The 27,861-nt window shown below is 43.1% G+C and overlaps 1 protein-coding gene and 1 pseudogene across 3 annotated transcripts in view; one reads left to right on the top strand and one right to left on the bottom strand.

Moving 5' to 3' along the window:
- The window catches only part of SNX4 (sorting nexin 4), a 53,233-nt gene extending 31,863 nt beyond the window's left edge, over nt 1-21,370 (top strand). The window contains exons 7-14 of one of the 2 annotated variants that reach the window (XM_080918874.1): nt 3,368-3,440; nt 8,136-8,197; nt 9,749-9,814; nt 12,024-12,113; nt 14,671-14,770; nt 16,132-16,277; nt 18,140-18,254; nt 21,262-21,370. In XM_080918874.1, coding sequence (XP_080775000.1) covers nt 3,368-3,440; nt 8,136-8,197; nt 9,749-9,814; nt 12,024-12,113; nt 14,671-14,770; nt 16,132-16,277; nt 18,140-18,254; nt 21,262-21,267 — 658 coding nt within the window. In that variant the 3' untranslated portion in view covers nt 21,268-21,370. Of the gene's footprint in view, nt 1-3,367; nt 3,441-8,135; nt 8,198-9,748; nt 9,815-12,023; nt 12,114-14,670; nt 14,771-16,131; nt 16,278-18,139; nt 18,255-19,159; nt 20,380-21,261 lie in introns of those variants that run through there. The other variant, XM_080918873.1, reaches the window with a different exon arrangement.
- LOC308422738 (UPF0547 protein C16orf87 homolog) lies at nt 5,345-5,791 on the bottom strand (annotated as a pseudogene). Its single transcript has one exon. The product of its transcript is annotated as a UPF0547 protein C16orf87 homolog (transcript).
- Nucleotides 21,371-27,861: the final 6,491 nt, after the last annotated feature.

Genomic DNA, 27,861 nt, shown 5'->3' with positions numbered 1-27,861 from the left:
GTGCACTACTGTGCCTGACTTTAAGAAGAAAGAAAACATAAGAGAAAGAAAAAAATTTTAAGAAGAAAGTATAAGAGAAATTGTATGGCTTAATAATACTTTCAGCATGTTAGGACAGTGAAGACTAAAACCATAAGAAAATAAGAGAGCAATATAAAATAGACAGCAGCTGGCTCAAACTGTGTTTGTGCCTTTACGCTTCCAGACCGAAGATAAATATTCAGAAAAGGCCTTTAGGGAGGTCATTTTCAAGATGAGTTTCAATAATGAGTGTGATTTGCTTGGGGCAGCTGCCTGTCGGGTTGAGAGGGTGCAGTGACTGCAGGCGGAGAGCGTAGGAACAGGGGAGAGAAAGGGCAGTGTGGCTTACTGACTGAGCAATGTTTAGAAAGGAATAGAAGGTAAACAGGAGTGCACTGTTGTAGACAACCCTGCTCTTGGGCTTCATTGTGATCTAACAATACCATGTCACTTAGGTTCTGAGACAGTCCTTATTTTGATGTGCAGACAGTGCTGGATTTTGACTTTGCCAAAGACTCTAGATCTCAATTCTAGAAAATTTTGTCCCCATTTCTTACATACCATTGTCCAAGGCTTGATGGATTCTTTAGTCTCACCTTTAAGCCTTCCTATTCCCAGTATCTGGTCCCTCTGAAGATGCAGGCTTTGTTCTTCTAACATCTCTGTGGGTATCTAGGATTTTTTTTTTTTTTTAATTCTTATTTATTTCATGTATATGGGTACACTGTCGCTGTCTTCAGACACACCAGAAGAGGGCATCAGATCTCATTACAGATGGTTGTGAGCCACCATGTGGTTGCTGGGAATTGAACTCAGGGCCTCTGGAAGAGCAGGCAGTGTGCTCTTAACTTCTGAGCCATCTCTCAGAGACAGCCTGGGTGTGTAGAAACACTGGCTCTGGTGATGTGATTGATCCCATGGAGATGCAGTTCCCTCCCTAGCCCACCTGTCATTCAAAAGGAAGCACAGCCTTCTGTTCCTCAGCTGACGTAAGAGTGGTGCACTTCGGACAGTCTGTCATCTGTCATCTGGCATGTTAGGACCTTGGGTTCCCTAACTGAGTTGGACTTCTTATTTCTTGTGTAACCCAGTGAGACAGGAAGAACTTTACAGTTAGGCTTGATCTGAAAGGAAGGCCCTTAGAGAATCAGGCCTAGAGGAACTAACTGTAAAGGATTTCTGACTCTTCTTCCTTCGCATAAGATTAATTCAGGCTATACATAGCAGTGCACACCTTTCATCCCAGCATGTGGGTCAGGCCAGTCAGGGTTATACAGTGAGACCTTGTCTGAAAAAAACAAAAACAAAACACAAATAAATAAGACCTGATCAAGGTCTGACAGGGTTTAACAATTTCCCCAACCTTTACCCAGTAACGCTTCAGTACAGGTATTAGCCTTTACTGGGAAATGCTACTAGCTGAGCATTCACAATTGGCTAGGAAGACATCTTTTTTAAATTTTAATTTAGACATCTAAAATGGCTTGTGTGCTGTACCCTGATAACTTGTCGGGCATATGTGTAGATTGTGGTATATGGAGAATTATAAAATGACAAGTCTCATTCTCACTGTCTGTCCATTTTCACTTTCTCCCTCAGAGTTTGATGTTTCGAACGTGTTAAGATTTTTATCCTGTAAATGTTAGCAAAATTGTACAGTCAGCTTTTTGCCTTTGCTGGGGTGTAAACATGTTTTTCTAAGATGGGCTGACTTACGGACAGCCATGCTTTTGGCCCTTTAACACCCGGACTATGTCTCAGATGAGAAGACTGTCTTGAGAGGACTGGTGCCTGTAGCAGACTGTGTGAACCTCTGGGGACTCCCTCAGGCTGGCCAGCAGCTTCTGACTAGATGAGCCATTGTGACAGTATGCAGGAACTCTGCATATTTTCCTAAGCTACATTATTCATGTTAGACTTTGGTGCCCGAGAGACGGTAGTGTTCCCCAGAGGTCCTGAGTTAGGTTCCCAGCAGCAATGTCCAGTGGTTCACAACCACCTGTAATTCCAGTTCCAGAGGGATCCAACTATTATGACCTCCTCAGTCTCTTGCATAAGCACATACAATTAAAGTAAATCTTTAAAAAAAAATAGGTTTTTGTCTCAGGATCAGTGACTAATCTTAACTAGAAAGAAACCCTCCAACAACAGAGGAATTATGTAGATTTTGACCTTAGACTTTCAGGGGCTGAAGAGATGGCTCAGCAGTTAAGAGCACTGTCTGCTCTTCCAAGGGTCTTAAGTTTAATTCCCAGCAACCCCATGGTAACACACACACAACCATCTGTAATGGGATCTGATGCCCTCTTTTGGTGTGTCTGAAGACAGCTACAGTGTACTCACATACATAAAGAAAATAAATCTTTGAAAGAAAGTCAGGCAGACAGACTTTCCAAGCAGAGTGGACAGATTAGAATGATCTGACTGTGAGTCTAGTCAGGGTTGTAAGAGAATTCCAGATGAGAGACGATGCTGCTGATACTGACCTGAGGGACTGCAGAGTCCGGGTTAGTGCAAGTAGACCTCAACAGTGTTTAAGAAGCAGAGCATATGGGCTGGTGTAAGAAGAGGGCATGGGGCAGAGATGACAAACTGCAGACAGCTCTCAGGTTTCACTCTGTAAGACTGTGGGGGGCATGGCATGTACGTAGGGTGAGGTAGGGAAAGAGGCCAAGCTTGGATATGTAAGTAACTATAGGCGTCCTTACTATTCAGAAGGTGGTATAGGTCTGGGGTTAGGAGGGAGTACCGGGTTAGAGGTAGGAATTTGGAATGTGTGGCATACTGTAATCATAAACAGTGGAATGAATATTTATTAAAAGATTAATGAGAAAATGGCTGAGAACCTAAGACTTGCACTTTTACTATGAACCTTTCCAGAGTGTGACCTGAGGGTAACCAGCACCTCAAATCCTGGGGTAAGAGTGTTTTAATCAGACCTGAGTGCCAGAGGACCTGTCTGTGACTCCTCACACTCTTCCCCCAGTGAGAGATCCCAGTAGTGGCTTTGGCTTGGGTTTTTTAGTGTCGCTGTTTTAAAGATAGGACCTTAGTCTGTAGTCTACACTGGCCTTAACTCACAGTGAGCTGTCTTAGCTTCCCAAGAGCTGAGGAATTATAAATGTAAGCTGTCATGCCAAGATCTCAATTGTGGGTGCACGAGTGTGTGTGCGTGCACGTGTGCGTGCGTGTACATGGTATATGTGAATAGATGCAGGTTCTAGAAGAGGACATTAGTCTTCCTCTGTTGCTTTTCAGGGGAGTTTCATTATTCTCAGGAATTGCCATTCTGTGTAGAAACATTGCCTGTTCGTTTTCCTAATCGAGGCTTTGGTTCCTGTTCCAGGAGGTTTGCTGAGCTGAGGCACTACAGTGATGAGCTGCAGTCTGTCATCTCACACCTGCTCCGAGTCAGAGCTGTAAGTGAGCCGGAGCTCTGTGACATCCCCAAGGACAGCACTTGTCACTGAGTCGGCATGCTTCTAACCACTGGGTGTATTTATGGTGGATGACCGATTTCACATGCAAATCTAGTGTGTTCATATCACAAACTGCCTTTTAAGAGAAGTGGGGGGCCTTTTCTGTTAGAAGCAGTTTGACAAGTTTGAACCCATTACTTTCTTCCTGGTGTGTAATGGTGTAGCTGACTTGACATCTTATTAAAAGGCCTGTCATTTCAGAGTAGGATGTAAATAATGAAGGACTTTATATTATCTCTGTATTCCTTAGCTTTTGAGGGGTTTTTTGTTTGGGGGTTGTTTGTTTGTTTGGTTTTTTTGAAGCTTTGTGGGGTAATGTGTGGCTATTAGGACATCTTATATCTGTGGTCCTTTAAGACAGGGTCTTGCTGTGCAGCCCAGGCTTGAATTTAACTATCCTCCTGCCCCACCTTCCCTATTGCATATTTCACGGAATAAATTCCACTGAATAAACATACTTAAGGTACTAGCCTGCCATGACAAAAGGGATAAGGAACAACCATTGTGCTTGGACATGTCAGTGTAATGCATGTGGGGAAAAGTATTCTTCAGTAAGTAGAATACCTGGAAACTTGTCATCTAATCTTCCTAGAGGAAACCTTAGAACCTGAGACAGGGTCAGCAGGTCTGGGCTCATATTATATGTTGGCTGAAATCCTCCTGAGATGGAACATATTGACAGATCACATCATGGTGTGAGCATGTGAGTGTTAGAGATCCCAGGAAGCTGGAGCCTGGAGAGGCCCACCCTGTAATCTACTCACTTTCCATATTAAGGTGTATTTATTTTTCAGGATGAAGTAACAGTTTAAATAATTACCAGAATTATGTATAAATGAACATTCATTCAGACAAAACATCACTGTTCACAAGTAGCTAAGAAGTATTTTGCAATTTATATAATAAATATATCTGTGTTTAGGTTAACAGGCACCATCTTGATAACAAAAAGTTTTTTAAAACCAATAAACATTCAAGAAAACAAGGTGTTTACATCTGAAATATGATACAGCCTTAAATGCTTTTCTTCATATAGCACCTAAATTTCCAAACTGTTTAGAAAGTTTCTGAAAATAGAACTCCTACCTTAAATCATTAAAATAGCACCCAAGAAAAGGTCAATTGAAGACAGAATTTATAATCTATGTTCATAATTCTCCATTCAATAAAATATCAATTACCAATGTATTAAAGTCAATGGAGTGCATGTATGTAATGTGTTAATGGTGAAAGCCCGGGATACATATATTTATAGTCATTCTCCTGACAGGACTTAAGACACTGCATCTCTGCTGCAGACCTGAAAACTACAAGCGTGTCAGCTGCTCTGGCTTGTGTGCTTTCATGACACTCCTGTCCCTTCCATCTGTAGATATCCTGCCAGTTTCTGGGGCTTTTCTGGTAGTTTTGTTTGTTTGTTTGTTTGTTTGTTTGTTTTTAAATTTATTCATTTATTTCATGTATGAGTACACTGTAGCTGTCCTCAGACACACCAGAAGAGGGTATCATTACAGATGGTTGTGAGCCACCATGTGGTTGCTGGGAATTGAGCTCAGGACCTCTGGAAGAGCAGTCAGTGCTCTTAACTGCTGAGCCATCTCTCCAGCCCTTGTTTTTGTAAATACATTTAGTAATACCCAACACAAAACACTGATAATACTCCTTGGTAAACAAGGAAATCCCAGCAAAGTCTAAACCCACAGCTTTGCTCCCCAAGCGCACTAGAAAACAGAGAAAGCAATCAGTGGCTCTCATTCATACAGGCTGTGAGTCGAGAATTCACGACTGTCTGAGAATTGGCTGATGTAATCCTCAAGAAAGTGGCAACAGATTTAAGACAAATATCAGAGAATAAGTCTTTGATTGATGATTTTTCTATTTATTTCTGCCAAGGCAACTGAGAACACGAAAGCCTTCTCATCTGAGAGGTTAGCATAGATGTCAATTTCCTTTTCCTCTTTTTCTCTCTCTTCCTGTTTCTTGGAGGATGAACTTTTAGGTCTTCCTCTTCCTCATCTGATATGATCTGAATGGCTGTTACTTTCTGTTTTCTAAATCTTTATTTACTGTAGAATTTATCTTCTCTCGCCTAACTCTCCGTTCGCCTCCTCTTGGCCTCATGCTTGTTTTCTGTAGATGGTGGTGATTTCTCTGAATGTTTTGCATTTAGTAGTGTTCTGCTAATAAATATAACCACAGGGACATGATTTACATGCAACAGGAATCTGTTGGTCGCACTTGGGGCACGATTTGGTGGCCATCTTCACTTTCTTGGCTTGAGTTGCAGACATGCTCCCCTCCTGAGCAGCTGTGGAAGCAGCGCACACAGCGAATTCTTGCTCTAGCCGAGGCCTCACTCTGTAGAGGCGTGCGTGCGTGCGTGCGGGTTGGGGGCGGGGCGCAGTGGCCCTTCCCCCTGTTTAGCTTTTTAACAGTCCATTCTCAACAAGCTTGTGCTGGGATCCCATGATAATTAAATCCTTTGAGAGCTGTTGTCCCTAGTAATCTAAAGACTTCTTACCAGGCCTCACACACTTACTGAAAACCCACTAAGCCATAGAGAAACTGTCAAACCATAATGGATTCCTTAACTATACTTTAAAATGCTAAGTAAAGAAAGTCACACTGGAGTGGGTGGCTCCCTGTTATTTTACTAGATGTCGTTTAAGACAGGTGGTGGTGGCACACACCTTTAATCCTAGTGCTCTGGGAGGCAGGGGCAAGTGGATCTCTATGAGTTTGAGGCCAGCCTGGTCTATAGAGAGAGTTCCAGGATAGCCAAGGTACACAGAGAAACCCTGTCTTGGGAAGAAAAAAGAAGAAGAAACAAACAAACAAAAGGGAAAATAGAAGTATTGTCAATTCTGTTGGGGAAAATTCTTTTAAAACTGCTGGGTATGAGTTAAATACTTAAGTCAAACAAAACTACTCAGGCAAAGCAGGTGGCCTTAGAGCCAAGAAGGGTTGAGTTTGAACCTGGTCTTAGCTGTTAATACCAGGCAAATACTGTAGCCTTTCAGAATTTGTTTTCTAAAAAATGAGACTGGTACTGGTACTTGTCCATCACATTGTAGGTAACTTATGGATGACCACACAGTAATGCCAGCCTAATAAGGTCATTTTTATTCTGTGAGCTAACACAAAGGAAAATTAAAACTTTTTCTTGACCATTGTTTGTGCACTGATGCTAAAGTCTGCTAGGATAGTCTCACTTCATGATCCTGTCGGGAAGGTCCTTTTATTCTCATTTTATACAGTGTGAAACACAGTGCGGTTCATAAACTCATAGTAACTCCCAGTAGAGAAATACAGGGATCCAGAATAAGGCTGTAAGTCTGCCTCAGGGGCCCATGCTCTTAGCCACCTACAGATGCATCTGGACAAAAGATGGGAAGAAAACTGACTCTTGGTGAGAGTCACACCAATTGGCACATCAACTGATGGAGATCATGTCCTTATCTCCTAAAGATACAATATAATAAATATTTGGAGTACTCTGTGTAACAACTGCACTCATGGGGCTGGAGAGATGGCTCTGGCCAAGAGCACTTGTTACTGTTGTGGAAGACCCAGTAGGTTACCAGCACCCAGACAGTGGGTCATAACCGTGTGCAACTCTAGTGCCAGGGAATTGAGTGCCCTCTTGATATGTGTATGCAGTATATACATGTGATGCACAGACATATATAGGCAAAACACATACATATAAATAAATAAATATTTAAAGAAACAACTGAACTCATACTTGTTTAATTGTATATTTCTGTTTCATATTGTATTCTTGCAGCTTCTTCAGATGGAATCACATTTTAATATAACCTTGCTAATATTCTAAAAACACAATTTTACTCTGCCTGCATTTTAAAGATGCAAATTTAGTTACTGATGTCATATGTAATACGTATTTTATAGTTGTTTATAAACATGGTAATGTCTGGTATTTGCAGCTCAATCAGAGAAGATGGCAGGAGAGAATCATACACAGCTCCTTTGGACACCACTTGCTCAAGAGTCTTTTTATTTTTTACTTTTTAGAAGGGGTCTCTCTATGGAGCCTAGTGCTCACTCTGTAGACTAGGCTGTCTTTGAACTCACAGAGATACACTTGCTTCTACCCCTCTAATGCTGGAATTAGAGATGTGTGCCACCAGGCCCAGCTGGAAATTTTAAATCTCAGAATCTTTGAAATGGGTCAGGAGATTTAGAGGAAAAAAGCTGTGTGTGTCCACCATTTAATAGCATGTCACAAACTCTTCTTTTCCACGGTCTCCTCTTCTCCTTTCGAAAGCGTATCTGTGTTTTACCTCCAACTGCAAGAACTTAGGACTCCGGTTTAATTCAGCTGTTTGATGTGTTACTAAAGCTAGTGCTAGCGTGCTGGGCTGAGTCCTGCATTTCTTGCTGTCAGAACTGTAAAAGTAGTCATTAACAACTGATTAAAAAGCTGTGGGAACACCAAGTAAATGTGCGGTAAATGCTCATGCTGTGTTTGTCTTTGATGGGGTTTTGGAGAGTATTTTCTTGGTTTATTGTGCTAAGCATGTTGTTTTTCATCTCAAAAAAATGTATATGAATTTTTTAAAGGTAATCTAAATATGACTTTAACCTAATACCAATTTCTGTTGAATATTTCAGAGAGTAGCAGACAGACTGTATGGTGTATATAAAGTACACGGGAATTATGGGAGAGTTTTTAGGTAAGTATCATATGAACATAAACATTTAGCTCCAATTAGCTTTTTGGCTTAAAAATGGTATTTTAAAGCTTTTAAAATGTATGAGCCAGGAGAGTATATATCTAATTTTGTGTGTGTAGCTAAATGTGAGTAGGTGCACATGTTGGGAGGTGTGCACATGTTGGGGTAGGTACATGTGTGTAGAAGCCAAAGGCTCACCTTGGGTATCTTCTGATCACTCTCCACCTTCATCAAGGGAGCTTCTCTTTCTTGAATCTAGAGCTCACCAGCTTGGATGGATGAGTCTAGTTCACCAGCTTGCTCTGGGAATCCTGTTTCCCTCCCAGGCACTGGTATCACAGACAGGCTGTCATAGTCAATGACTCTGGCCCTTGGCTTACATTTCCCTAGACTCCTGATGGTTTGAGAACAGCCCTGTAGCTTTGGCTGGCCTGGAACTCCTTATATTGTAGCCCAGGCTTATCTCAGACAATCCACCTGTCTCTGACTCTCAAGTGTTGGGATTTACAGCCATGTTTCATAGTGCCTGGCAGAACGGTATTTAGTGATGTCCTGAAGCAACAGCCTTCATTTTTCAAATAAATACTTTTATTTTAAAGGCATTTGTAAACAAAGTAGGGAGGAAATTTCTCTACACGGGGTGAGATTCCTGACTGAGGGGCACAAGGCCTTTTACTTTCTCTGTTGGTTGCCGGGGGAGAATCACTGGAAACTACTATTTAATAGAATCGGATGCTTTCTTTTATTTTTATTATTTTATAATATATGAAGATTAGTGTTTCAGTAATTAGAATACTTACGTGAAAGCTGGAGGTATATAACTCAGGGATAAAATTGTATGAGGCCCTGGGCTCAGTCCCCAAACTGGGGAGAATAGTATATGTATGTATATGTATATGTATATGACTTTTCTATTTTGGATTACTTAAATCATCTTTAATACTTTTTAATTTATTTTATATTGGGGTGTTTTTCCTGTGTGTATATATGTATACCACCCGTGTGCCGCATACCTGTGGAGACCAGACGTTCTCTGGAACTAGTTTGTGGGCTGTCATGTGGGAGCTGGGGCTCAACCCTAGGTCATTAGGGACATGATTCTACCATGTAGCTCTGGCTGGTCTGTGTCACTGTGTAAACCAGACTGGCCTAGAACTTGCCTCCCAGGTGCTGGGATTTGAAGTTTTATGTAGCCCAGGTTGACGTTGAATTTTTCATGTAGTCAGGATGACCTTGAACTTCTGAGCCTTCTGCTCCAGCCATTCAAGTGCTAGGATTACAGAATGTGCTGCCACATTTAGTTCAGATGGTACTGAGGATCAAACTCCAACTGTGCTACATCCCTAGCTTTGTGTGCTTGTGGATTTTTTTTATTAATTTAATAATTAATGTGCTTTAATTATTAAGTTTTAAGGGAAAACCAATGGACTTGTATCACAGACAATACTTCCAAATATGAGTCCTAGCTAGAAAAGGATGCTGTAAACCATTCCACTGAATACTATCCCACAGAGCTAGTCCATGGTATTTTTGTTCCTTGTTTCCCTGTAGTGAGTGGAGCGCCATTGAGAAAGACATGGGCGACGGGCTGCAGAGTGCTGGGCACCACATGGACGTGTGAGTACTGAAGCACGAGGCAGCCGGGCCTGCTCTTTGTCAGGGTTACTGAGATTTGTAGGAACAGTTTGCATGTATAGATAGAACTTGTTCGTCTCAGGAATGTAAGCTTAGTAATTTATTACATGTATTCCAAAACTGGTCTAATTCATGCTGTGACAGAAGAGAGATAAAAATCTGTATGTTCATTTCAGTGTCTACAGAAACATTTGACACGCTTTAACACTGTCAATAATAAACACTTTCAAGATGGTTCTTCACCTCCCAGCCTCTGCTGCCATGTCACTTAGTAGAGCTGGCACTGCCAGCCAGAGCTAGGAAGACAGTGGCTCTGAGTCCTTCCTCCAAGCTTGGGTTCTCTGTCTGGACAACCCTGAGCAGCTGAAAGCTGCTGACTGGAGAATGCTGTCAGGGTTTAATCCTAAGACGCCAGAACTGTAGCTGGCACGTGGGGATTCAGTGATGAAGGAATGGTGCCTGGAGCCTGTGAGGCCCAGCTCAGGGCAGGTGCTTTGGAGAGGCCTGCTGATTGCTTTCCTGGAGGAGCAGGGCCTCAGGACCAGAGCACACTCTTGGTGGCGAAGCTGCTTCATGATAGTGGGCTGTTGTTGTTGTTGTTGTTGTAGAGTGGCATTTCTCATCCAGGATGTAAAAGAATATTATAGTTTGAAATTGGCATTTCAGACTAATGCTTCTAAGGCCAAGGGCATGGCAAGGTTGTGTGAGATCCTGTCTTAAAAACAAACAGACAAAACTGATCTCAAGTTTATATGATATTGAAATAGCCAAAACTAGTTTTGACAAAGAATCTAGCTTTCTTTTTTTTCCTCTCCCCCCAGAATCTAGCTTTCAAGATTAATTTTAGAGCTATATTATGACCATAAAGAGATCTTATACTTTATATAATCTTACACTTTATTATATAAAAAGTAATTCAATTTAGATTTATATGTATGTTATAGTAAAACTAAAATTATAGCTTTTAGGAGAATATTGAAGAGAGTTTACAAAGGAGCAAGAGCTTTTTGTTTTTGTTTGTTGGTTTGTTTTTAGATAGCGTCTCTACATAGTCCTGGCTATCCTGGAACTCACAGATCTGCCTCCTTCTGCCTCTCATGTGCTGGGATTAAAGGCATGTATTACCATGCCCAGAGAAGAAAAAGAACTTTTATGTAAAATTTGTAGAAAATAAGGTACCTCTTCTATTGGAGAAGCTGAGAAGGTTCTGGAGATGTTGATACAACATGCATGTACCTCATTCCTCTGAAGCATATGCACACCTTGTTCTAGGTCTGAAGATACAGCACAGTTGTAGGGTCATGGGTTCAATCCCCAGCATGTTAACCCATTATGGTGGAACACACTTGTCATCAGGTGCTGGGAAGGTAGAGGCAGGAGAACCAGAAGATCCCTCACTGCACAGGGAGTCTGAGGACACTTAGATGAGACCTCAATTTTTTTTCTCTGGGTGTAAATTTATATATAAAGCATATATGAAGGTTCCTATCAAAACAAAAATGAAAACCTAAATTGTAAAAGAAAAGACAACATTAAGGCCAGTGAGGTGCTCAATGGGTAAGGCTTTGCCTCCAAGTCCGGATGACTTGAGTTTGATCCCTGTTCCACATTGTGAAAGGAAAGGACTAATGCCTGAAAGCTGTTCTCTGTCTTCCACCATGAATCATGGTGCTTGTGTTCACACACACACACACACACACACACACACACACACATACACTCACGTTATATCAATAAAATGTAATTACTATATTTAAATAGTTCTTTTAAACCAATAAGACAAAGAAAAGGTATTAAATGCTCTCATTATGAACAATATGAATATGTCAGGTAATGAATATGTTAATTAGCTTGAATCAGTCATGCCACAGTGAACCTATATAAACCCTCACTTTTACACTGTATCTCAGTGCACCTTAAGCTTCTCAGAGGTAGGAAAATATTTTTTTAAATATTACTTTTTCTTATCCCATATTCAAACTAGCTTTTTAAAAAGATTTTTAGAAATTATTCATCTTTTTGTGTGTGTTCCCGTGTGTGTGTGAATAACACATATGTTGAAATGTCCACAGGGCCCAGGAGAGGGTGTGGGATCCCCTGGAGATGGAGTTATAGCTGCTTGTAAGCTGCCACTTCTCTAAAACATCACAACTTCTTGGCACAGAGTATTTATGCCTTGTTTCTTACACAGGTATGCATCTTCTATTGATGATATTTTGGAAGATGAGGAGCACTATGCAGATCAGCTGAAGGAGTATCTGTTTTATGCAGAAGCACTTAGGTGGGTATCTAATGACAGGCCTTCAAATGTGGACAGTAGTTGCTTTTTAAATGATTTCTTTGTGTCAGACCCTGTAGTGAGGCCCCAGTGTAGCCACCCTTTGGCTAATTTATGCTTACCCTTTTTCTTCAACCCTTTCAACCTCCTAATGATCTATGGGAGAGAGAAAAAGGATTGAGGGGGAAGGGGGCACATTCTCGTTAGACTACTTCCTGCTGATCAGAGGCATCGTTCCTTGCAAGTTTGATCTTCACCATCAGGGTATCTCATTTCTTGTTTCTTTTTGGCACATAACTACTTAACAAACCATGACCAGCAGCAAACAACCAACAATCCCCCTATGCTTCTTGGGGCCCTAGCATTTATTTGCCCTCTGAAAAGTTCCCAGAAATCTAAGGGTCACACAGTCACAGAAACCATCTGCCACTGGCAAAATCATGCCCCTGCCAGAGCACAAGGCAAATCCTAGTCAGCTGCTGTGGACGGTCTGAAGCGGCCCCACATCCCACACTGGAGTTAAAACTTAAACGTATTCTTATAATGTTTCTTTCTTTTTTTTTTTTTAATTTTTACTGCACCACAGTGTATTCCTCTAACATGCATAAAAATAAGAAGTTCCACCCATAAAGCATCTTCAGAAGAGCTTCCTGTTGGGTACTTCTGGCCTGTTTCTTCCTGCTTTTTCCAGTTTGAAAATTGGGCCCAAAAAACAGGCAGAGTGTAGAGCCCTATAGAGACAACAGAGTTCTCTGCTAGACAGACTTAGTGGATAAGAAAAGGTTAGTGTCCCTCCTCCCTCCTTCATGTCTTAATACTTTCCTGTTGCTCTTGAAGAGACACCATGGCCAAGGTAGCTTACAAAAGAAACCATTTAATTGGGGGCTTGCTTACAGTTTTGGAAGCTAGTCCATGAACATCAAAGTGGGAGCATGGCGGCAGGCAGGTCCACTGGAACAGTGGCTACGAACATCTGATCCACAAGCATCAGAGAGAGGGAGCTAACTGGAGTGGCATAGGCTTTTGACATCTTAGTGCACACCTTTCATGACACACCTAATTCTTCCCAAACAATTTCAGCAACTAGGAATCAGTCAGTCAGTCATTCATGTGAACATCCAGGGGCCGTTCTCATTCAGATTACCATTCTCTCGTCCTTCCTTTGTTTTCTTGTTATTTTGTTTTGTTTGTTTTTCCAAGATGGGGTTTTTCTGTGTAGCTCTGGCTGTCCTAGAACTCACTATGCCTACCAGGCTGGCCTCGAACTCAGAGACCTGCCTGCCTCTGCCTCCTGAGTGCTGGGATTAAAGGTGTGCGCCACCACTGTCCAGCTTGATTTTTTTTTTTTAAATTCAAGTTAGAAAAATCATTCTTCTGAAGGGGTCACATTGAAAAGCTGTATAAGATTCTGTTGGGGGCTGGGCATGCTGTGTGCCCCTCTGTTCACCGTGGTCAGAAGGTGAAGGTCAAGGGTGAGCCCAGGCTGGCCATGAGCACATAATGCTAAGACCCTGTTCTCAGGGGAACAAAGAGAGATTCTGCTGAGGGCTGGAGAGTCGGGTTAGTGATGAGTCTGTACCGCTCCTCAGAGGACCAGGCTCAGTTCTTAGTACTGCTACCTGTAACTCCAGTGCCGGGAAATCCAGTGCCACTGGTATCTGCAGACACCTTCGCTCACTTGAACATATCAACATACGTGCTCACACACACACAATGTAAAAAATACATCTTTGAAAAAAATGTTATTGGGAATACAGAAGAGCTGTATTCGTCTTCAGCTTGTCAGCACGAGAACACTGACAGCAACTTTCTACGGCTTCATAACGTGGAAACCTATTTTGGTGAAAGTTGCTGAATATATTGAAATTCTGTGTAGTTCCTACAAGTCATAAAAGGATCACTTGTGTCGACACACAGTGGAGTTGTGGGAGTTTGTCATAAATGCCCATCTGAGTTCTGGAAGGTAGGACATATTCAGTGTGTACCTTATGTGTACACAGTAGAGTTGTGGGAGCTCTGGTACTGTTCCTATCACTTGTGTGTTAGAATTATTTTATAATAAACATAGTTCATTATTATGATGATCTAAGGCTAAGATATTTCTAGGATGAAAAGGAAGACAACTTTGAAGTTTTGCCCTTTCAGAGAATATTCATTTGCCACATGAGACCTCAGACTGAGCTTTTGAGCCGGATAGTGGGAACCACATATTACAAGGCAGTTCAGGAGGCAGAGCAAGAGGGTTTGAAACTCAAAAACAGCTTTGACTACACTAATTGAGACTGTTTCAGAAAAAAAAGATTGTTGCATACTAAACAGTTAGTACATTTATTAAAATAATTATGTAAGCCATCTTTTGTTTGTGGATATGTAAAGTTTTTATGCTTAGATTTAATTTTCAGGATTGGGCTACTACATTTTAAATGTGAAAGTTATGGTCAGAAAAGCTCTGAAACTAGTTAGACATTATGACTGCCTTTCCCTGGCCCCCTAAAAGCGTTTCTGATATGTTGAAGAAGCCAAAAAACCTTAGTGGCTGGCTGTTCTTGGTCACCCCAAGGGCTGTGTGCAGGAAGCATGAGCTTATGCAGTATGACTTGGAGACAGCTGCTCAAGACCTGGCTTCCAAGAAACAGCAGTGCGAAGAGCTGGCCACTGGGGTGAGTGCTCTTTGGGTTTCTGATGCTGGAGCAGTGGGGAGGGGCTGGGGGTGCAGTTGTAATGAGCAAGATACCTGTGCCTTAGGAGAATCGTGAGATTGGTTGCTTTTCTTTTCTCCAAGAAATCATTACAGATTAAAGAATCACTCACAGAGTACAGTGTCTTAACCTCCCTCACCTTTAAAAAAGTCGTATTAGAAGTGTGTGCATGCATGTGTTCTTGTGCTCGTGCACGTGTCCGTGTCTGTGTGTGCATGCGCCATACCTGCAGAAAGCCAGGAAAGGGCACTGGATACCTTAGAACTGCAGTTATAGGCAGTTGTGAGCCAATGTTCTCCTGGTGTGGGTGCTAGGAACCAAACCCGAGTCCTTTAAAAGAGCAACAGATGTTCTTAACCACTGAGCCATCTCTCCTGCCCCCTTTGGTTGCTTCTTGATATAAAAAGGTAATAATCGTCAAAACTATGCCAGGTGTTTTTTGTTTTTGTTTTTTTTTTAAATAGGGATTTTAGTTCAGGGGCTGGGGTTAAGAGCTTGCTGCTCTTGTAGAGGAACCAAATTTGATTTCCAGCACTTAAGTCAGGAAACTTACAATCACATTTACCTCCAGTTCCAGGGGGATCTGATCCCACCTTCTGGCTTCTTTGGGCACCTGAACACCCATGCACTTATACACATAAATTTTAAAAACTAAAGTTTTTTAGTACTTAGTTTACCTTGGAAGGTTTTACCCAGTCAGAATCAGTGCACTTCTGCTAAGAAGGGAGTATGTTGTACCCTTTAATGCCTAATGGTGTGGTGTGTACTTGTGAAGAAAACTGTACAGTCCAGTCAGTTGGCCAGAATACATTGGCTGATATGCTGTGAGAAGGATCTAGAAACATGTCAGCAGCAAGGGCACACAGCTTCTCCGTCCCTCAGCTCACAGTTGCTCACTCAGTCTAAACACACTTGTCAGGAAGCCAGTGTGGGGAGGCAGAGGCAGGCAGTCTGTTGAGTTTGAAGCTGCTAGTCTGCATAGGGAGACCCTGTCTCCAAAAAGACAGTACCATAATGACTATTTTTAAGTAGAGTCAGGTATAATTACATTGTTTACAGCTGATCCTTAGAACATTGGCATATTTTGAAACTAAAACTGTCTTCTCTCCAGTCCTGGAAACCACAGTCCACTTTCTGCCTCTGACTGACTCCTAGATACCCGACTTTAGTGCAGTCAGACAGTGCTGGTCTTTCGCTGTCCTGTCAGGATGCCCTTTGAGTCATCTGGCTTGTGGCACACACCGGCGTTCTTTCCCTTTAGCTGAGTAATGTCCCGCTGTATGTACCAGGCCTTGTCTGTTCATCTGTTTGTTTCCCTTTAGACTGTGAGAACATTCTCGTTGAAGGGAATGACTACCAAACTCTTTGGTCAAGAAACTCCAGAGCAAAGAGAAGCCCGGATAAAGGTGCTAGAGGAGCAGATAAATGAAGGGGAACAGCAGCTGAAGTCTAAAAATCTGGAAGGCAGGTAAAATGCTGTGACACTTAGCAGTGCTAGACATGATGGACTAGGTATTCTCTAGTGACAGCTCCTTGCTTTGTGCCATCCTTGGATGCTGACTATGTGCTGACTGCAAGGTTTTCTAGAGACAGTTGTGATGTGCAGGTATGGGAGGCATAATCAGGATTGTAAGTTTTTGTTATACTTTTCATGATTTGTATTTTTGCACGTTCTCTATGCCCTTTTTAACTCATTAACAAAGACTGGTCATCCTGCAGAACACAACACAAGTGCCACTTCACAGGGTTGTCCCACCCTCCCCATACTGTCACCGCACGGAACTTGTTCTGTAGCGTGCCCATTGATACTGGATGGCTGTCAGTGACTGTCACTGGGTTCATGGGCCTAAAGTGTAACTGTAAGAGGTGTATTCCCTTCATACTTGTAGTTTTCATAACTATTTCTGGAAATTCAGATCTCAGACATCTGCTTTTATCATTTGGCTCCTTTTCTGTTTCTTCTAAATGAGAAGTAGATGAACAATCTACTGTTTCAGCTGAGTGTCGTGGGGCACACCTTTAATTTAATTCTAGCACTCAACAGGCAGAGGCAGGCCAGCCTGCTCTACAAAGTGTGTTCCAACACAGCCAGGGCAGAGATACCCTGTCTTAAAACAAACAAACAAAAGAATTTTTTTATAGTGGCTTTGTTAATTTTTGAAACTGTTTACTCTTAAAAAAGTCAAAGTCAATTCTTATAATTAATAAGAATTATTCACTTATCCATTCATTTGGCTAGTGTTGGGGGCTCAGTCACACTGTGTTATCGAAACGTGTGAAATCCCAGGGTTCAATTCCCTTTCCACTTTAGCCTCCCTAGTGGCTGGAGCTACAGGAACCTGCCACCAATCCCAGCAACCAAAGTTTAAGACCCAGATTGTCATTTAAGATTTCATTTTAGCTTACATGTGTGAGTGATTTGCCTCATGTATGTGTGTGCACAATGTATGTGTCTAGTGCCCAAGAAGGACAGAAGAGGGTGTCAGGTCTACTGGAACTGGGGTTATAGACAGTTGTGAGCTGTCATGTAGTTGCTGGGACCTGAACCCCAGTCTTCTGTATGAGCAGCCAGTGCTCCTAACCTCCTATCCACTGAGCCTTCTCAGGCTCCACTCCTCCTTGCAGTCATGCCCCTGCTAATCAGGACTGTTAATTAATGCATACTTTCTAGTGACCTAGGCAGGCATTTCCTGTGCTATCTATAAGCTCTGAGTGGCTCAAGGACCCATCCTTATCTGTTTGAAGGTAGAACTGTTGTGGCAAGAAGTATTAATATACGCATAAATACTGAGCATACTATAGGAAAGTATCCAGATACCTTGTTTTCCTCTGGCATACATAAAGAAAGAGCAGTAGCTTTTCCTTCTACATAGACAGTTTTAAGAAACTATGGCACTTTATCCTGAGGAGATATGAACAGATGTCTGTCTACTCTAGTTAGGGCACAGATGACACACCACAGAGACAGTTAGCTTAGCTTGGTGAGTCAGTGAGTTACTTACTTGAGTCACTGGGGTTACTTACAGGACATGAAGGATGACTCATGACAACCACATCCTGGAGCTCCTGCCCAGCTTGCAGGTGGCTCCACAGAGGTGATGCTTTACCCAGAGTCTGTTCACTGCTTTTGTGACCGTGGAAGGGACCTTGTAAGGTCTTGTAGCTTTGTGAATCCAGATCCTCACACGTGGCATTAGCTCCCCTATCCTCTGTATAGGGGAGTATTAGGAGGTTTCAGTTTGGAGAAAATGGCTGTACAAACAGGTTGATTGGGCATGTAACGGACAGTCTTTAAATGAGGGTAAATGTGGCTATGTATTTGTATTTCAGAGAGTTTGTGAAAAATGCATGGGCTGATATCGAGCGCTTCAAAGAACAAAAGAACCGGGACCTAAAGGAAGCCCTCATCAGCTATGCCATCATGCAGATCAGCATGTGCAAAAAGGTAGCCAGCATGTGGGGGTTCATGTACATGGTTGTGAGCAGCCTGATTGGGTGCTAGGAACCAAACCCAAGTCTTCTGCCTGACCAGAAGTACTCTCAACCACTGAGCCGCCCTTCACTCCAGCCCTGGGTGGACATTTTAAAAAAAACAGTTGACCAGGCATGGTGGTGCACACCTTTTAATTCTAGCACTTTGGAGGCAAAGGCAGGCAGGTCCCTTGAGTTCCTGGCCATCCATGGCTACAGAGCAAGACCCTGTCTCAGAACAAATAAGTTAAAATGTGATTTTTTCAGGTATACTTTACAGATTTTAAGTATTATAAAAATATCACAAGAATAATGAAAACTTCAGTGACTCAGAACATACTAAGTAAAGAGTCCTCCAACCACCACCAAGATGCTTTCAAAAATATTTCTCTGCTATAGTTTGGTGTGCATCCTTTGGGGCATTTTGATAGCTACAGTCACTTAGAAACATTTCTTCTCTCCCGTAGAAAACTGGAGCATCTGAGCTCGTGTGGCCTCTTACATAGCAGTGCTGAGATGGAGCTTGCTTTCCTGTCACTTACACACTGGGAAAGGGGCACGTGGGTGTGGGTCCTCCACCTCAACTGCTCTTTGTTTTCTTCTCTCATGATAGGGCCTCATAGTGTAGCCCAGGTAGAGCCTTCCTGTCTTACGCACAGGGTCATATCATGTGCAGCTGGGGTAATCTGACTTGCTTGATCCCATTTGTCTTCCTTTTATTTCTCTTAAGATTCAGAACCATATTTGAACAAGGGTCTGAGAGCAGACACTGCAGTCTTCCTGATGTTTGAGGGATCTGTATAGACGCCCCAGTCACTATGATGTTGGCCATGGGTCTGTTGTGTAAAACCGCATTATAAAAGTTTCTTTTGTTCTCAGGGAATTCAGGTTTGGACCAATGCTAAGGAATGCTTCAGCAAGATGTAATCCTATGAAATGACTTTCTCTTCAATCAAAGTGCCCCAAGACGAAGCACAAGGAAATTCGATTGCTACCTAATACATAAAAGCATACAGTACATGGAACAAATCAGCTTTCTTTAAACATAGTTGTGTTCATATAGCACAAACAATACATTTTAATGAAGAATAAATATTATAATTTGAAGTTTTGGGGACTGGTGCTGATTCCAAAACGTTAATTTAATAAGAAGATACACCAACAGATTGTCAGTCAGGCTTCTGAACCAGTGCCTGCACGTCAGGATGTGAGTTCATTTCCATGTGTCCCTCTCAGTGCGGATGGTCCAGATTTCATGGGGAGAGTTCTTCCCAAGACAAGACCCCTGTCTGCCGTAGGGGTGTTTTATCTTGCCTTAGAGTTGAGCTGTTTGGTTTGACAAAGCTCAGCAGAAACTTATTGTGAAGTCTAAGGTTTTCTTCCCTGTTCCTAGATCCTGTACCATCTGTGGGCACTAGAAAATGCCTTCAGTTTGTGTTCCACCAAAATTTTGATACTGGTCAGAAATTTTATACTGCCAACAATGAAGTCTTAGCTTCTCAGATTTGCAGTGAAATAAATATATTATTACAATCTAGAAGTTGCCATATAGAAAGTTTTAATTGAGCGTTATTATTCTCAGATACTTGTTAACTTCAGCAGCAAGCCTCAGGTTCTTCTGCTTGGCTCTGTGCATGTGGCATTTCGGGGTACGAGATGTAGCATTTCCATGTGTAAGACACTCGCAGTGAAGACACGTGGGATCCCTTCAGCATTAATGTGCTTTTCTATCGCCTGTCTGTGATTTTTGTAAAGATAAATTGTGTTGTTGTGTTTTAATGTGTGTTTCATGGTACATGTTCAGAAGCCAAGCACTCACTCTGCTAGCTAGCAGACCCCTAACTGTTCACTCATTGTTTCTAATGTCTTAAACTATACTCAGTACTGTTCCACATTTGACTTTTTTACATGTTTAAAATGTTGCTGGATTTTTGTCCTGTTTGCCAAACTTATATAATAAAGGAAGTGTTGTGTTTATTTCCAGAAAATTTGTATTATTTTAAGATGACCCATTCATGTAAATACCTGGGTTTTTTTTTTTTTGTGAGAAATTAATGCATGCCATATTATGTTTTAAAATGACCTAATGTTGGTGTTTTGAAAAATAAGATACTAAAATTAGAAAAGACTTAATTTTTTGCTACAGTTTTGCTCTGATTTGTTTCTTTTTGAGACAGGGTTTCATGTAGCCCTGGAACTGGTTTTATAGACCAGACTGGACACAAAGACCTATCTCTGCCACCAAGTGAGTGCTGGGATTAAAGGTGTGAGCCACCACTCTTGGCTTTGCTGTGGTTTTTGAAAAGACAGCGTTGGTAGAAGCAAAAGTTATCAGTGTGAATACACATTTTCTTCTCTACGTAACGACCTCTGTTGATTAACAAAGGGCTCTTCCATGTGTGCCAGCCTGTGTTCAGTTCCTAACCATAGAATAATAAAGTAGAAGACAAGCACCATCTCAGAGTGCTCATCCATGCATGTAATTCCAACACTCGGGTGGTAGGGCAGGGGGAACACCAGTTTGAGGCTAGCCTAGGCTACATAGGTACCAGCATGAGCTAGCTACCCCGACCCACAAAGAAACAGAATGTGGTAGGGTTTTTTGGGGGAGAGGAGAGTTGGTTTGGTTTTTTGGTTTGGTTTTTTGTTTTTATCTGTTTGGGTTTTTTTTGTTTGGTTTTTTGGAACATGGAAGCACCCGGGTTTGGGCTTTATTTTGTTTTATCTTATTTTTTGAGACTGGGTTTCTCTGTGTACCCCTGGCTATTCTTGAACTCAGAGCAATCCACCTGCCTCTGCCGTGCTGGAGTGCTAGGATCAAAGGTGTGTGCTGACACCACCTGGCATGTATGTTTATTGATGGACAAATGGGTTCTTTAAAAAATTAGGTATTTTTTTTAATGTAGTATCATTCAGCATTAAAAAGGAAAGAAATCTTGACACATGCTGTGATGTCGACTAACCTTTACTGCATTACACAGTATTGAAGAAGCCACAGATCACAGCTGTGTAGCACTGAGATCCCAGCCACAGGAACAGGAACTAGAAGGGTGGTTGCCAGGACTGGAGGTGGAATTTCAGATTAATAAAGTGAAAAGAACTAAGTAAGTATCATTTTGTGTGGCTTTGTGAATGTAAGGAACACCACTAAACTATATTTATTTGAATTTATTTAAAAACAAAACAGTGGGGTGTGTATACAGCTCAGAGCTGTTGGTGGTCCAGGTTGGAGAGGTGGATTGTTGTGGGGGGTGGGGGTTGCATAGTCCATGCAGGTAAGTGCTTAGTGCATTGTTAGAAGCACAATGCATGGGGGCTGGAGAGATGACTCAGTGGTTAAGAACACTGACTGTTCTTCCAGAGGTCCTGAGTTCAATTCCCAGCAACCACATGGTGGCTTGCAGCCATTTGTAATGAGATCTGATCCTTCTTCTGGTGTGTCTGAAGACAGCAACAGTGTACTTAAATCTTCAAAAAAAAAAAAAGCACAATGCATGTAGAGCCCAGACCAAGTGGAGTCTCAGGTTACTGAGCTACTCCCTGCTTCACTGACCTTGACACACAATTTATGTGTGTATGAGGGTGGGTGTGGAGAAAGGAGTATCTATATCTGTGTTTCTGTAGTAAGTAAATGTATGTAACACATTAACCTCATTAGGACTATCACATCAACAATACCGGTGAAGCCCAAAGAACGCCAGCACTGTCCTTATGCTGTGTCTGGGTGCAAACAACTGGAAAGCAGCTGGCTTCACTCCTCCCCCTCTAGCCCCCACCCGATCTGGGGGAAGCTTAAATGAGGACTAAATCACAGTCTTGGCACAACAAAGCCTTTCATCTCCATGTCTTTCCATTACACAACACATCCAAAGGGCAGCGAAGGGTTAAGTATGGAAAGAGCTCAGTGTATAAAACATGCTCCCTATGTGTTCAGAATAGCTGTAGGGATCCATGTAGGACATTATATAAGTTTCTAAACTATGGAGTTAAAGTGTTTATTTAACAGTTATAGAGGCAAGTCTTAGGGTTTCTATTCCTGCACAAACCTCATAACCAAGAAGCAAATTGGGGAGGAAAGGGTTTATTCAGCTTACACTTCCACATTGCTGTTCATCACCAAAGGAAGTCAGGACTGGAACTCAAGCAGGTCAGGAAGCAGGAGCTGATGCAGAGGCCATGGAGGGATGTTACTGGCTTGCTCAGCTTGCTTATAGGACACAGGACTGCCAGCCCAGGGATGGTACCACCCACAGTGAGTCCTCCCCCCTTGATCACTAATTGAGAACATGCCTTACAACTGGATCTCATGGAGGCATTTCCTCAAGGGAGGCTCCTTTCTCTGTGATAACTCCAGCTGTGTCAAGTTGACACACATAACTGGTCAGTACAAGGTGCCAAGATCTCCCACATCAAGATGTGGCACACCCCTGTTGTGTTAGTAGCTTCGATTCAGAACTTACAGAGCCCTAAAATAGAAGCAGTTCTTTCAGATACAGGATTCCAGGATCCTTAAAGCCTAGATATGATTTCCTCTCCTTTTAAAGACTAAGGCTGGGCTGGACAGATGGTTCAGTGGTTAAGAGCACTGACTGTTCTTCCAGAGCTCCTGAGTTCAATTCCCAGCAACCACATGGTGGCTCACAACCATCTGTAATGAGACCTGATGCCCTCTTCTTGTGTGTCTGAAGACAGTGACAGTGTACTCAGTACATAAAATCAATGAATCTTAAAAAAATAAAGACTAAATGTAGATTTATGTTAAGGTGTTACATGATTGGACAGGGAGAGGTAGGCGGAGAAAAATCGGAAGAGGAGAGAAAAAAAGGGAGATCAAGATGGAACTCGAGAAGGGTGATTTGGACCTAGGTGAACTTAATTGGTGCATGGTAGATATAAATATTTTAAGGATTTTATGGGTCATTTATCTCATATAGAAGGGCAGTCTGTATCTTTTTCCATTGGATGTAATCTTATTGTGTAGAGGGTTTGTGGGTTGAGAGTTTGATATATACACTTGTATGAAAAGCTACTGGGCTTCTAGTGATGTTTGTGACAGGTGGTGGAAGAAAGATGTCGGGGCGGTAATTCCACCCGGGACAAAGAAGGCAGTAGGGTGGGTGGAGTGAACCACCAAGGAAGGGAACTGTGCAGAGGGCACACTGCTCCACACTAGAGTGGTGACTTCGGAGTGAGACCACACGAAGCCAATAAAAGGTTAAGCCTTCCATTTAATATTTACTGCAACAACTAAGGCCAGGTATGATGGCTCACACCTATAATCCCAGCACTAGGGAGGATCCATAAATACACCTACTTGGATCTATAATTTAGCTGTTCAGGAGACACTTGAGCAGGAGGATCACTTGAGTGTGTGAATTATCAGCGTAGACAATATGGTTAGACCTCCCCTGCCCCCGAGGGAAAAAAATCATACAAAAAGCCATAAGTAGTTAGGATAAAAGGGCCAGTTGGCCTGTGTGGCTCTCCCAAGTGCCTGTGGTTGCCACTTCTTTGCCTTTCCAATAGCCTGGGAGGGTGAGCTGAGGCTGAGGACGTTTACCCTGAGACTGGTGTGTGGGAAAGACTCCAGGAAACAGGTGACTGAGCAGCCTGAGATGAAGGCTGCATACCCTTCAGTTACAGTTTCAGATTCCTCTCTGGTTCCTTCTTAAACATGAGCTGGTGTACGACACCCTGGCATGTGAGCCATTCTACACGACCTAGGCCCTGCAGAGCAGCCGAGCAGGCCGCAAACAGCAGTATTCCCATTCAGGAACTGGAGGGACCTCAGGAAGCTCCCATATCTGCCTGACACTGGAGCCCTGGCAGCTCCTCTATGTGTCCAGCTCATGTTCAGTTTGTGAGGCACACCAGCCCAGGGGTAACTGAAGCCCCCTGTCCTCTGGTAGAGATGGAAACTGAAGCTCTTGGGGGAACACTGCCTGAGAGCAGGCTGGCTAAGGAAGCAAAGGGCACACCCAGGAGGCAGTGTGCAGACCTCAGAGCCTGATGTCTGTGACCATCATCACTTGGGAGGGAGAAACAGGAGGATTGATGTGAGTTTGAAGTCATCCAGGTCTATACAAGTAACAGGCCAGCTGGGGTCATGTAGAAGATCTGGGTCAGAAAAGCAAAACAGTTCTGGAGACTGGGAAGCCTAAGATGGAGAGGCTGCATCTGTTGTCTTGATATATCAGCACATGGTAGAAGACAGACTACAGAGAAAGAGGGGATCAGAAGTGGAGGGACCTTAGCTATGTAGAGTATGAATTCCTCCTAAGCTACATGCAGCCCCGTCTCACAAACAGATAGGTGGATGGGTGGGTAGGTGGGTGGATGGATGGGTGGGTGGGTGGGTGGGTAGGTGGGTGGGTGGATGGATGGGTGGCTGGGTGGGTGGATGGATGAATGGATAGTGGGTAGGTAGGTAGGTGGATGGGTAGGTGGGTGGATGGGTGGGTAGGTGGGTGGGTAGGTGGATGAGTGGGTGGATGGATGGATGGGTGGGTGGGTGGGTGGATGGATGGATGAATGGATGGTGGGTAGGTAGGTGGGTGGATGGATGGGTGGGTGGGTGGATGGGTGGGTAGGTGGGTGGGTAGGTGGATGAGTGGGTGGATGGATGGATGGGTGGGTGGGTGGGTGGATGGATAGATAGAATAAGGGACTGAATGACTGGAAAGCCTTTTCATAACTAACACTAACCAATTTGTTTTGTTTGTTTTGAAATAGAGTCTTTCTATGTAGCCCAGGCTGGCCTCAAACTCAAAGATCCACCTGACTCTGCCTCTTAAGTGCTGAGATTAAACTTATGTATCACTAAACCTGGCCCAACCACCTTTTAACACTTGCATTTGGGGTTCACATACAAGCATACAAACTTGGGGGCTTCACGGCATCTCATTGCCTCAGGCATTTGAAATGGCCGCTTCGACTGCATAATATGGCTCAGCTTCGGCCCCTCCTGTACCTGGATGTAGGTCTCCCCCATACCCTCTTCTGGGAGAGCTTCCCTGTGTTTCTATTCAGAGGCACCATCCCCTAAGCCCACTGAAGTTCCCCTGGAGAGGATGCAGGATAAAGTGCCTGAAATGGCTGGGTTGCAAGTATGGCAAGAGTCCAATGTATACAGAGTCTGGTGTGTGTTTAGGGTAGCTATAGGGGTCAGTGCGCCCTGTGGGCCATTGTGGACATCTCTAAACTGGAGTTCACATGTTTTTTTATTGTTTGCTTTTTCTACTTTGTTTCTCAATTATAGTATAGATGTGTCAGAATCTCCCATATCACAGATGTGGTGCACATCTGTCATACTAGTAGCTAGGGGGCAGGAATAGAAGTATCAGCAATTTGAGTCCAACCTGGGCTACACTGTGGGACTCTGGCTCAACAAATAATGCTCCTCTCTTACAACAAGACCCGGCTGCCCAATTTCTCCTCGTTTTCTTTTCTACGTTTTAACCTACCATGTCCTTTGCTTTCTGGTGCTGTGAGAAAAACGCCTTGGGGATAAAATGTTTATTTGGCTTATAGGTTTCAGTCCATAAGTCAAGGTAGGAACTGAAGTAGAGGCCGTGGAGGGACACTGGCTTTCTTACCGGAGCACGTCGGCTGAAGTGCTGACCATACTGCATCAACTAGCAATCAAGAAAATGCTACCGGAACAAATCCATAGGCCAATCTGATGGAAGCAATTCTTGAACTGGCAGAACCTCCTCCCAAGTGTGTCCAGTTGGCAACCATAGCCACCCCCCCCCATGAATCTGAAGCTCACTGACTTGGCTACACTGCTTGGCCAGTGAGCTCTGGGGTTCACTTTTCACTTTCTCTTCAGTGATGGGATTGTACGTACACACAGCTGTGCCCTACTTTGTACACGGGTGCTTCAGATCAAACTCGGGCCCTTGTGTCCGTGTGGCAAGAGAGTTAGGGACAACTACCTCTGTACCCCTTATTTTTGTCAGCATCTTGTGAAGCCCAGGCTAGCCTTGAAGTCCAAGTCCCCCATCTCGGCCTTCAAGTTCACTAGCGTTACAGATGTGTGCCTCCATGATCAATTCATCTATAGATTTATAAAATTTGAGCTTTCTGCTGTGTTTGCGGTGTTGTTTTGTTCTTAAAACCTTGCGGTGTTTTTGACTTAGTGCCCCCTGCCTCATTCAGTCTCCCAGTCCTTGGGCCCTTGGCTGACTTTCTCTGAATTTGTTAAATATCGCCTGCTAGATCTGCCCCACCCCTCCAGGTTTGTCTGTGCATCACCTCTGGAGCACAGTGCCTGATAAGGTAGACCTGTGCTTTCTGTAGCATCATCCCTGGGGTTGGTGACAGAAACAATGGGACCAGGAAGCCTTTCGAAACAGCTGAAAGGGACTGGAGAGATGGCTTGGTAGATAAGAGCACTGGCTGCTCTTTTAGAGGACCTGGGTTCAATTCTCAGCAACCATGTGGCAGCTCACAACTGTCTTTAACTCCAGTTCCAGAGGATCTGGAACCCTCATACTGACATACATGCACATAAAGTAATAAAGTAAACAATGAAACCACAAGAAACTAGCTGGAAACCACTCCATGAGATCAAGTTCTCCACTAAAACATTACAGGACACTAGGCATTTGATGGTCATCCGTTCGTTTGATTGTAACAACCCCCTACCCACATATAGAGCACTTTCTATTTTAGTATCTGGAAACTGGAATTCAGAGTAGACCTCGGTCAGGCTGGCTACCTTACTTACAGTTCCTGAACTCTAGCCCAGATGGCCAGCCCTGCACTCCAGGAATATGCCACTAGGTGGCAGTAGAGCTAACGGACCTGGGAGAAGCCTCTGGTTGAAAGTGCTTTTCTTTTTGTTTGTTTTATAAAAGTAGCACGGACTTTTATTGATGTGACTAAAACTAGATTATTCAACAAAATAAACATTAACCAAGCAGGCACGGTCCTTGGGGTGAAAGGAAAGGAAAGTAAACAGACCTTTAAACTTGGACCTTTCCACCTACATTTCGGCAATGTGATTACTCAGGGGAGACTTCTGGGGACTCAACAGGCTTGGATGGTGCCGGATTGAGATACCTCCGTGTCCTGCGCTGACTCAGCCCTAGTGATGTTAGCTGTGAGGTGACCCTCCCCTAGGACAGTGTATCAAAATCTGGACTCAGGGTAAAGACAGTGGGACCATGAGGAGCTGATGTGCGAGCCTATCTCCCAAGGCGAGCTACTGGTACGCATGCCTGTATTCTAAGGAGGGCTTCGCGCTCGCGAGAGAATCCAGACTCACCACGTTCCCAGCATCCGTTTTGTTTTTGTTTTTTTTTTTTTTTTTTTTTTTTTTTTTTGTGGTGAATGATGTATCGAGAATTTTGGTTTCTTTAAAATCCCAGTTATGTTATGCGAAATTTTGGTTTTTTGTTTTGTTTTAATCCCAGGTGTGGGTTATAAAGTTGCTTCCCTTTGTCCACAGCCGCTAACTGTGAGTGTCTCCTGCTCTGGGAGGGACGTGATCTTTGTTTCTGTTTGGAATCCCCGGGCGAGAGCCCTGAGCAGGCGTGTGGCGGCTGCTGCTGGTTCCCGCTGTTTCTCTGCTGCTT

This window comes from Micromys minutus (genome assembly GCF_963924665.1).
Source record: "Micromys minutus genome assembly, chromosome: 7".
Taxonomy (NCBI): Eukaryota; Metazoa; Chordata; class Mammalia; order Rodentia; family Muridae; genus Micromys; species Micromys minutus.
The sequence above is the reverse complement of the archived record's forward strand: the minus strand, read 5'-3'. Positions and strand labels throughout refer to the sequence as shown.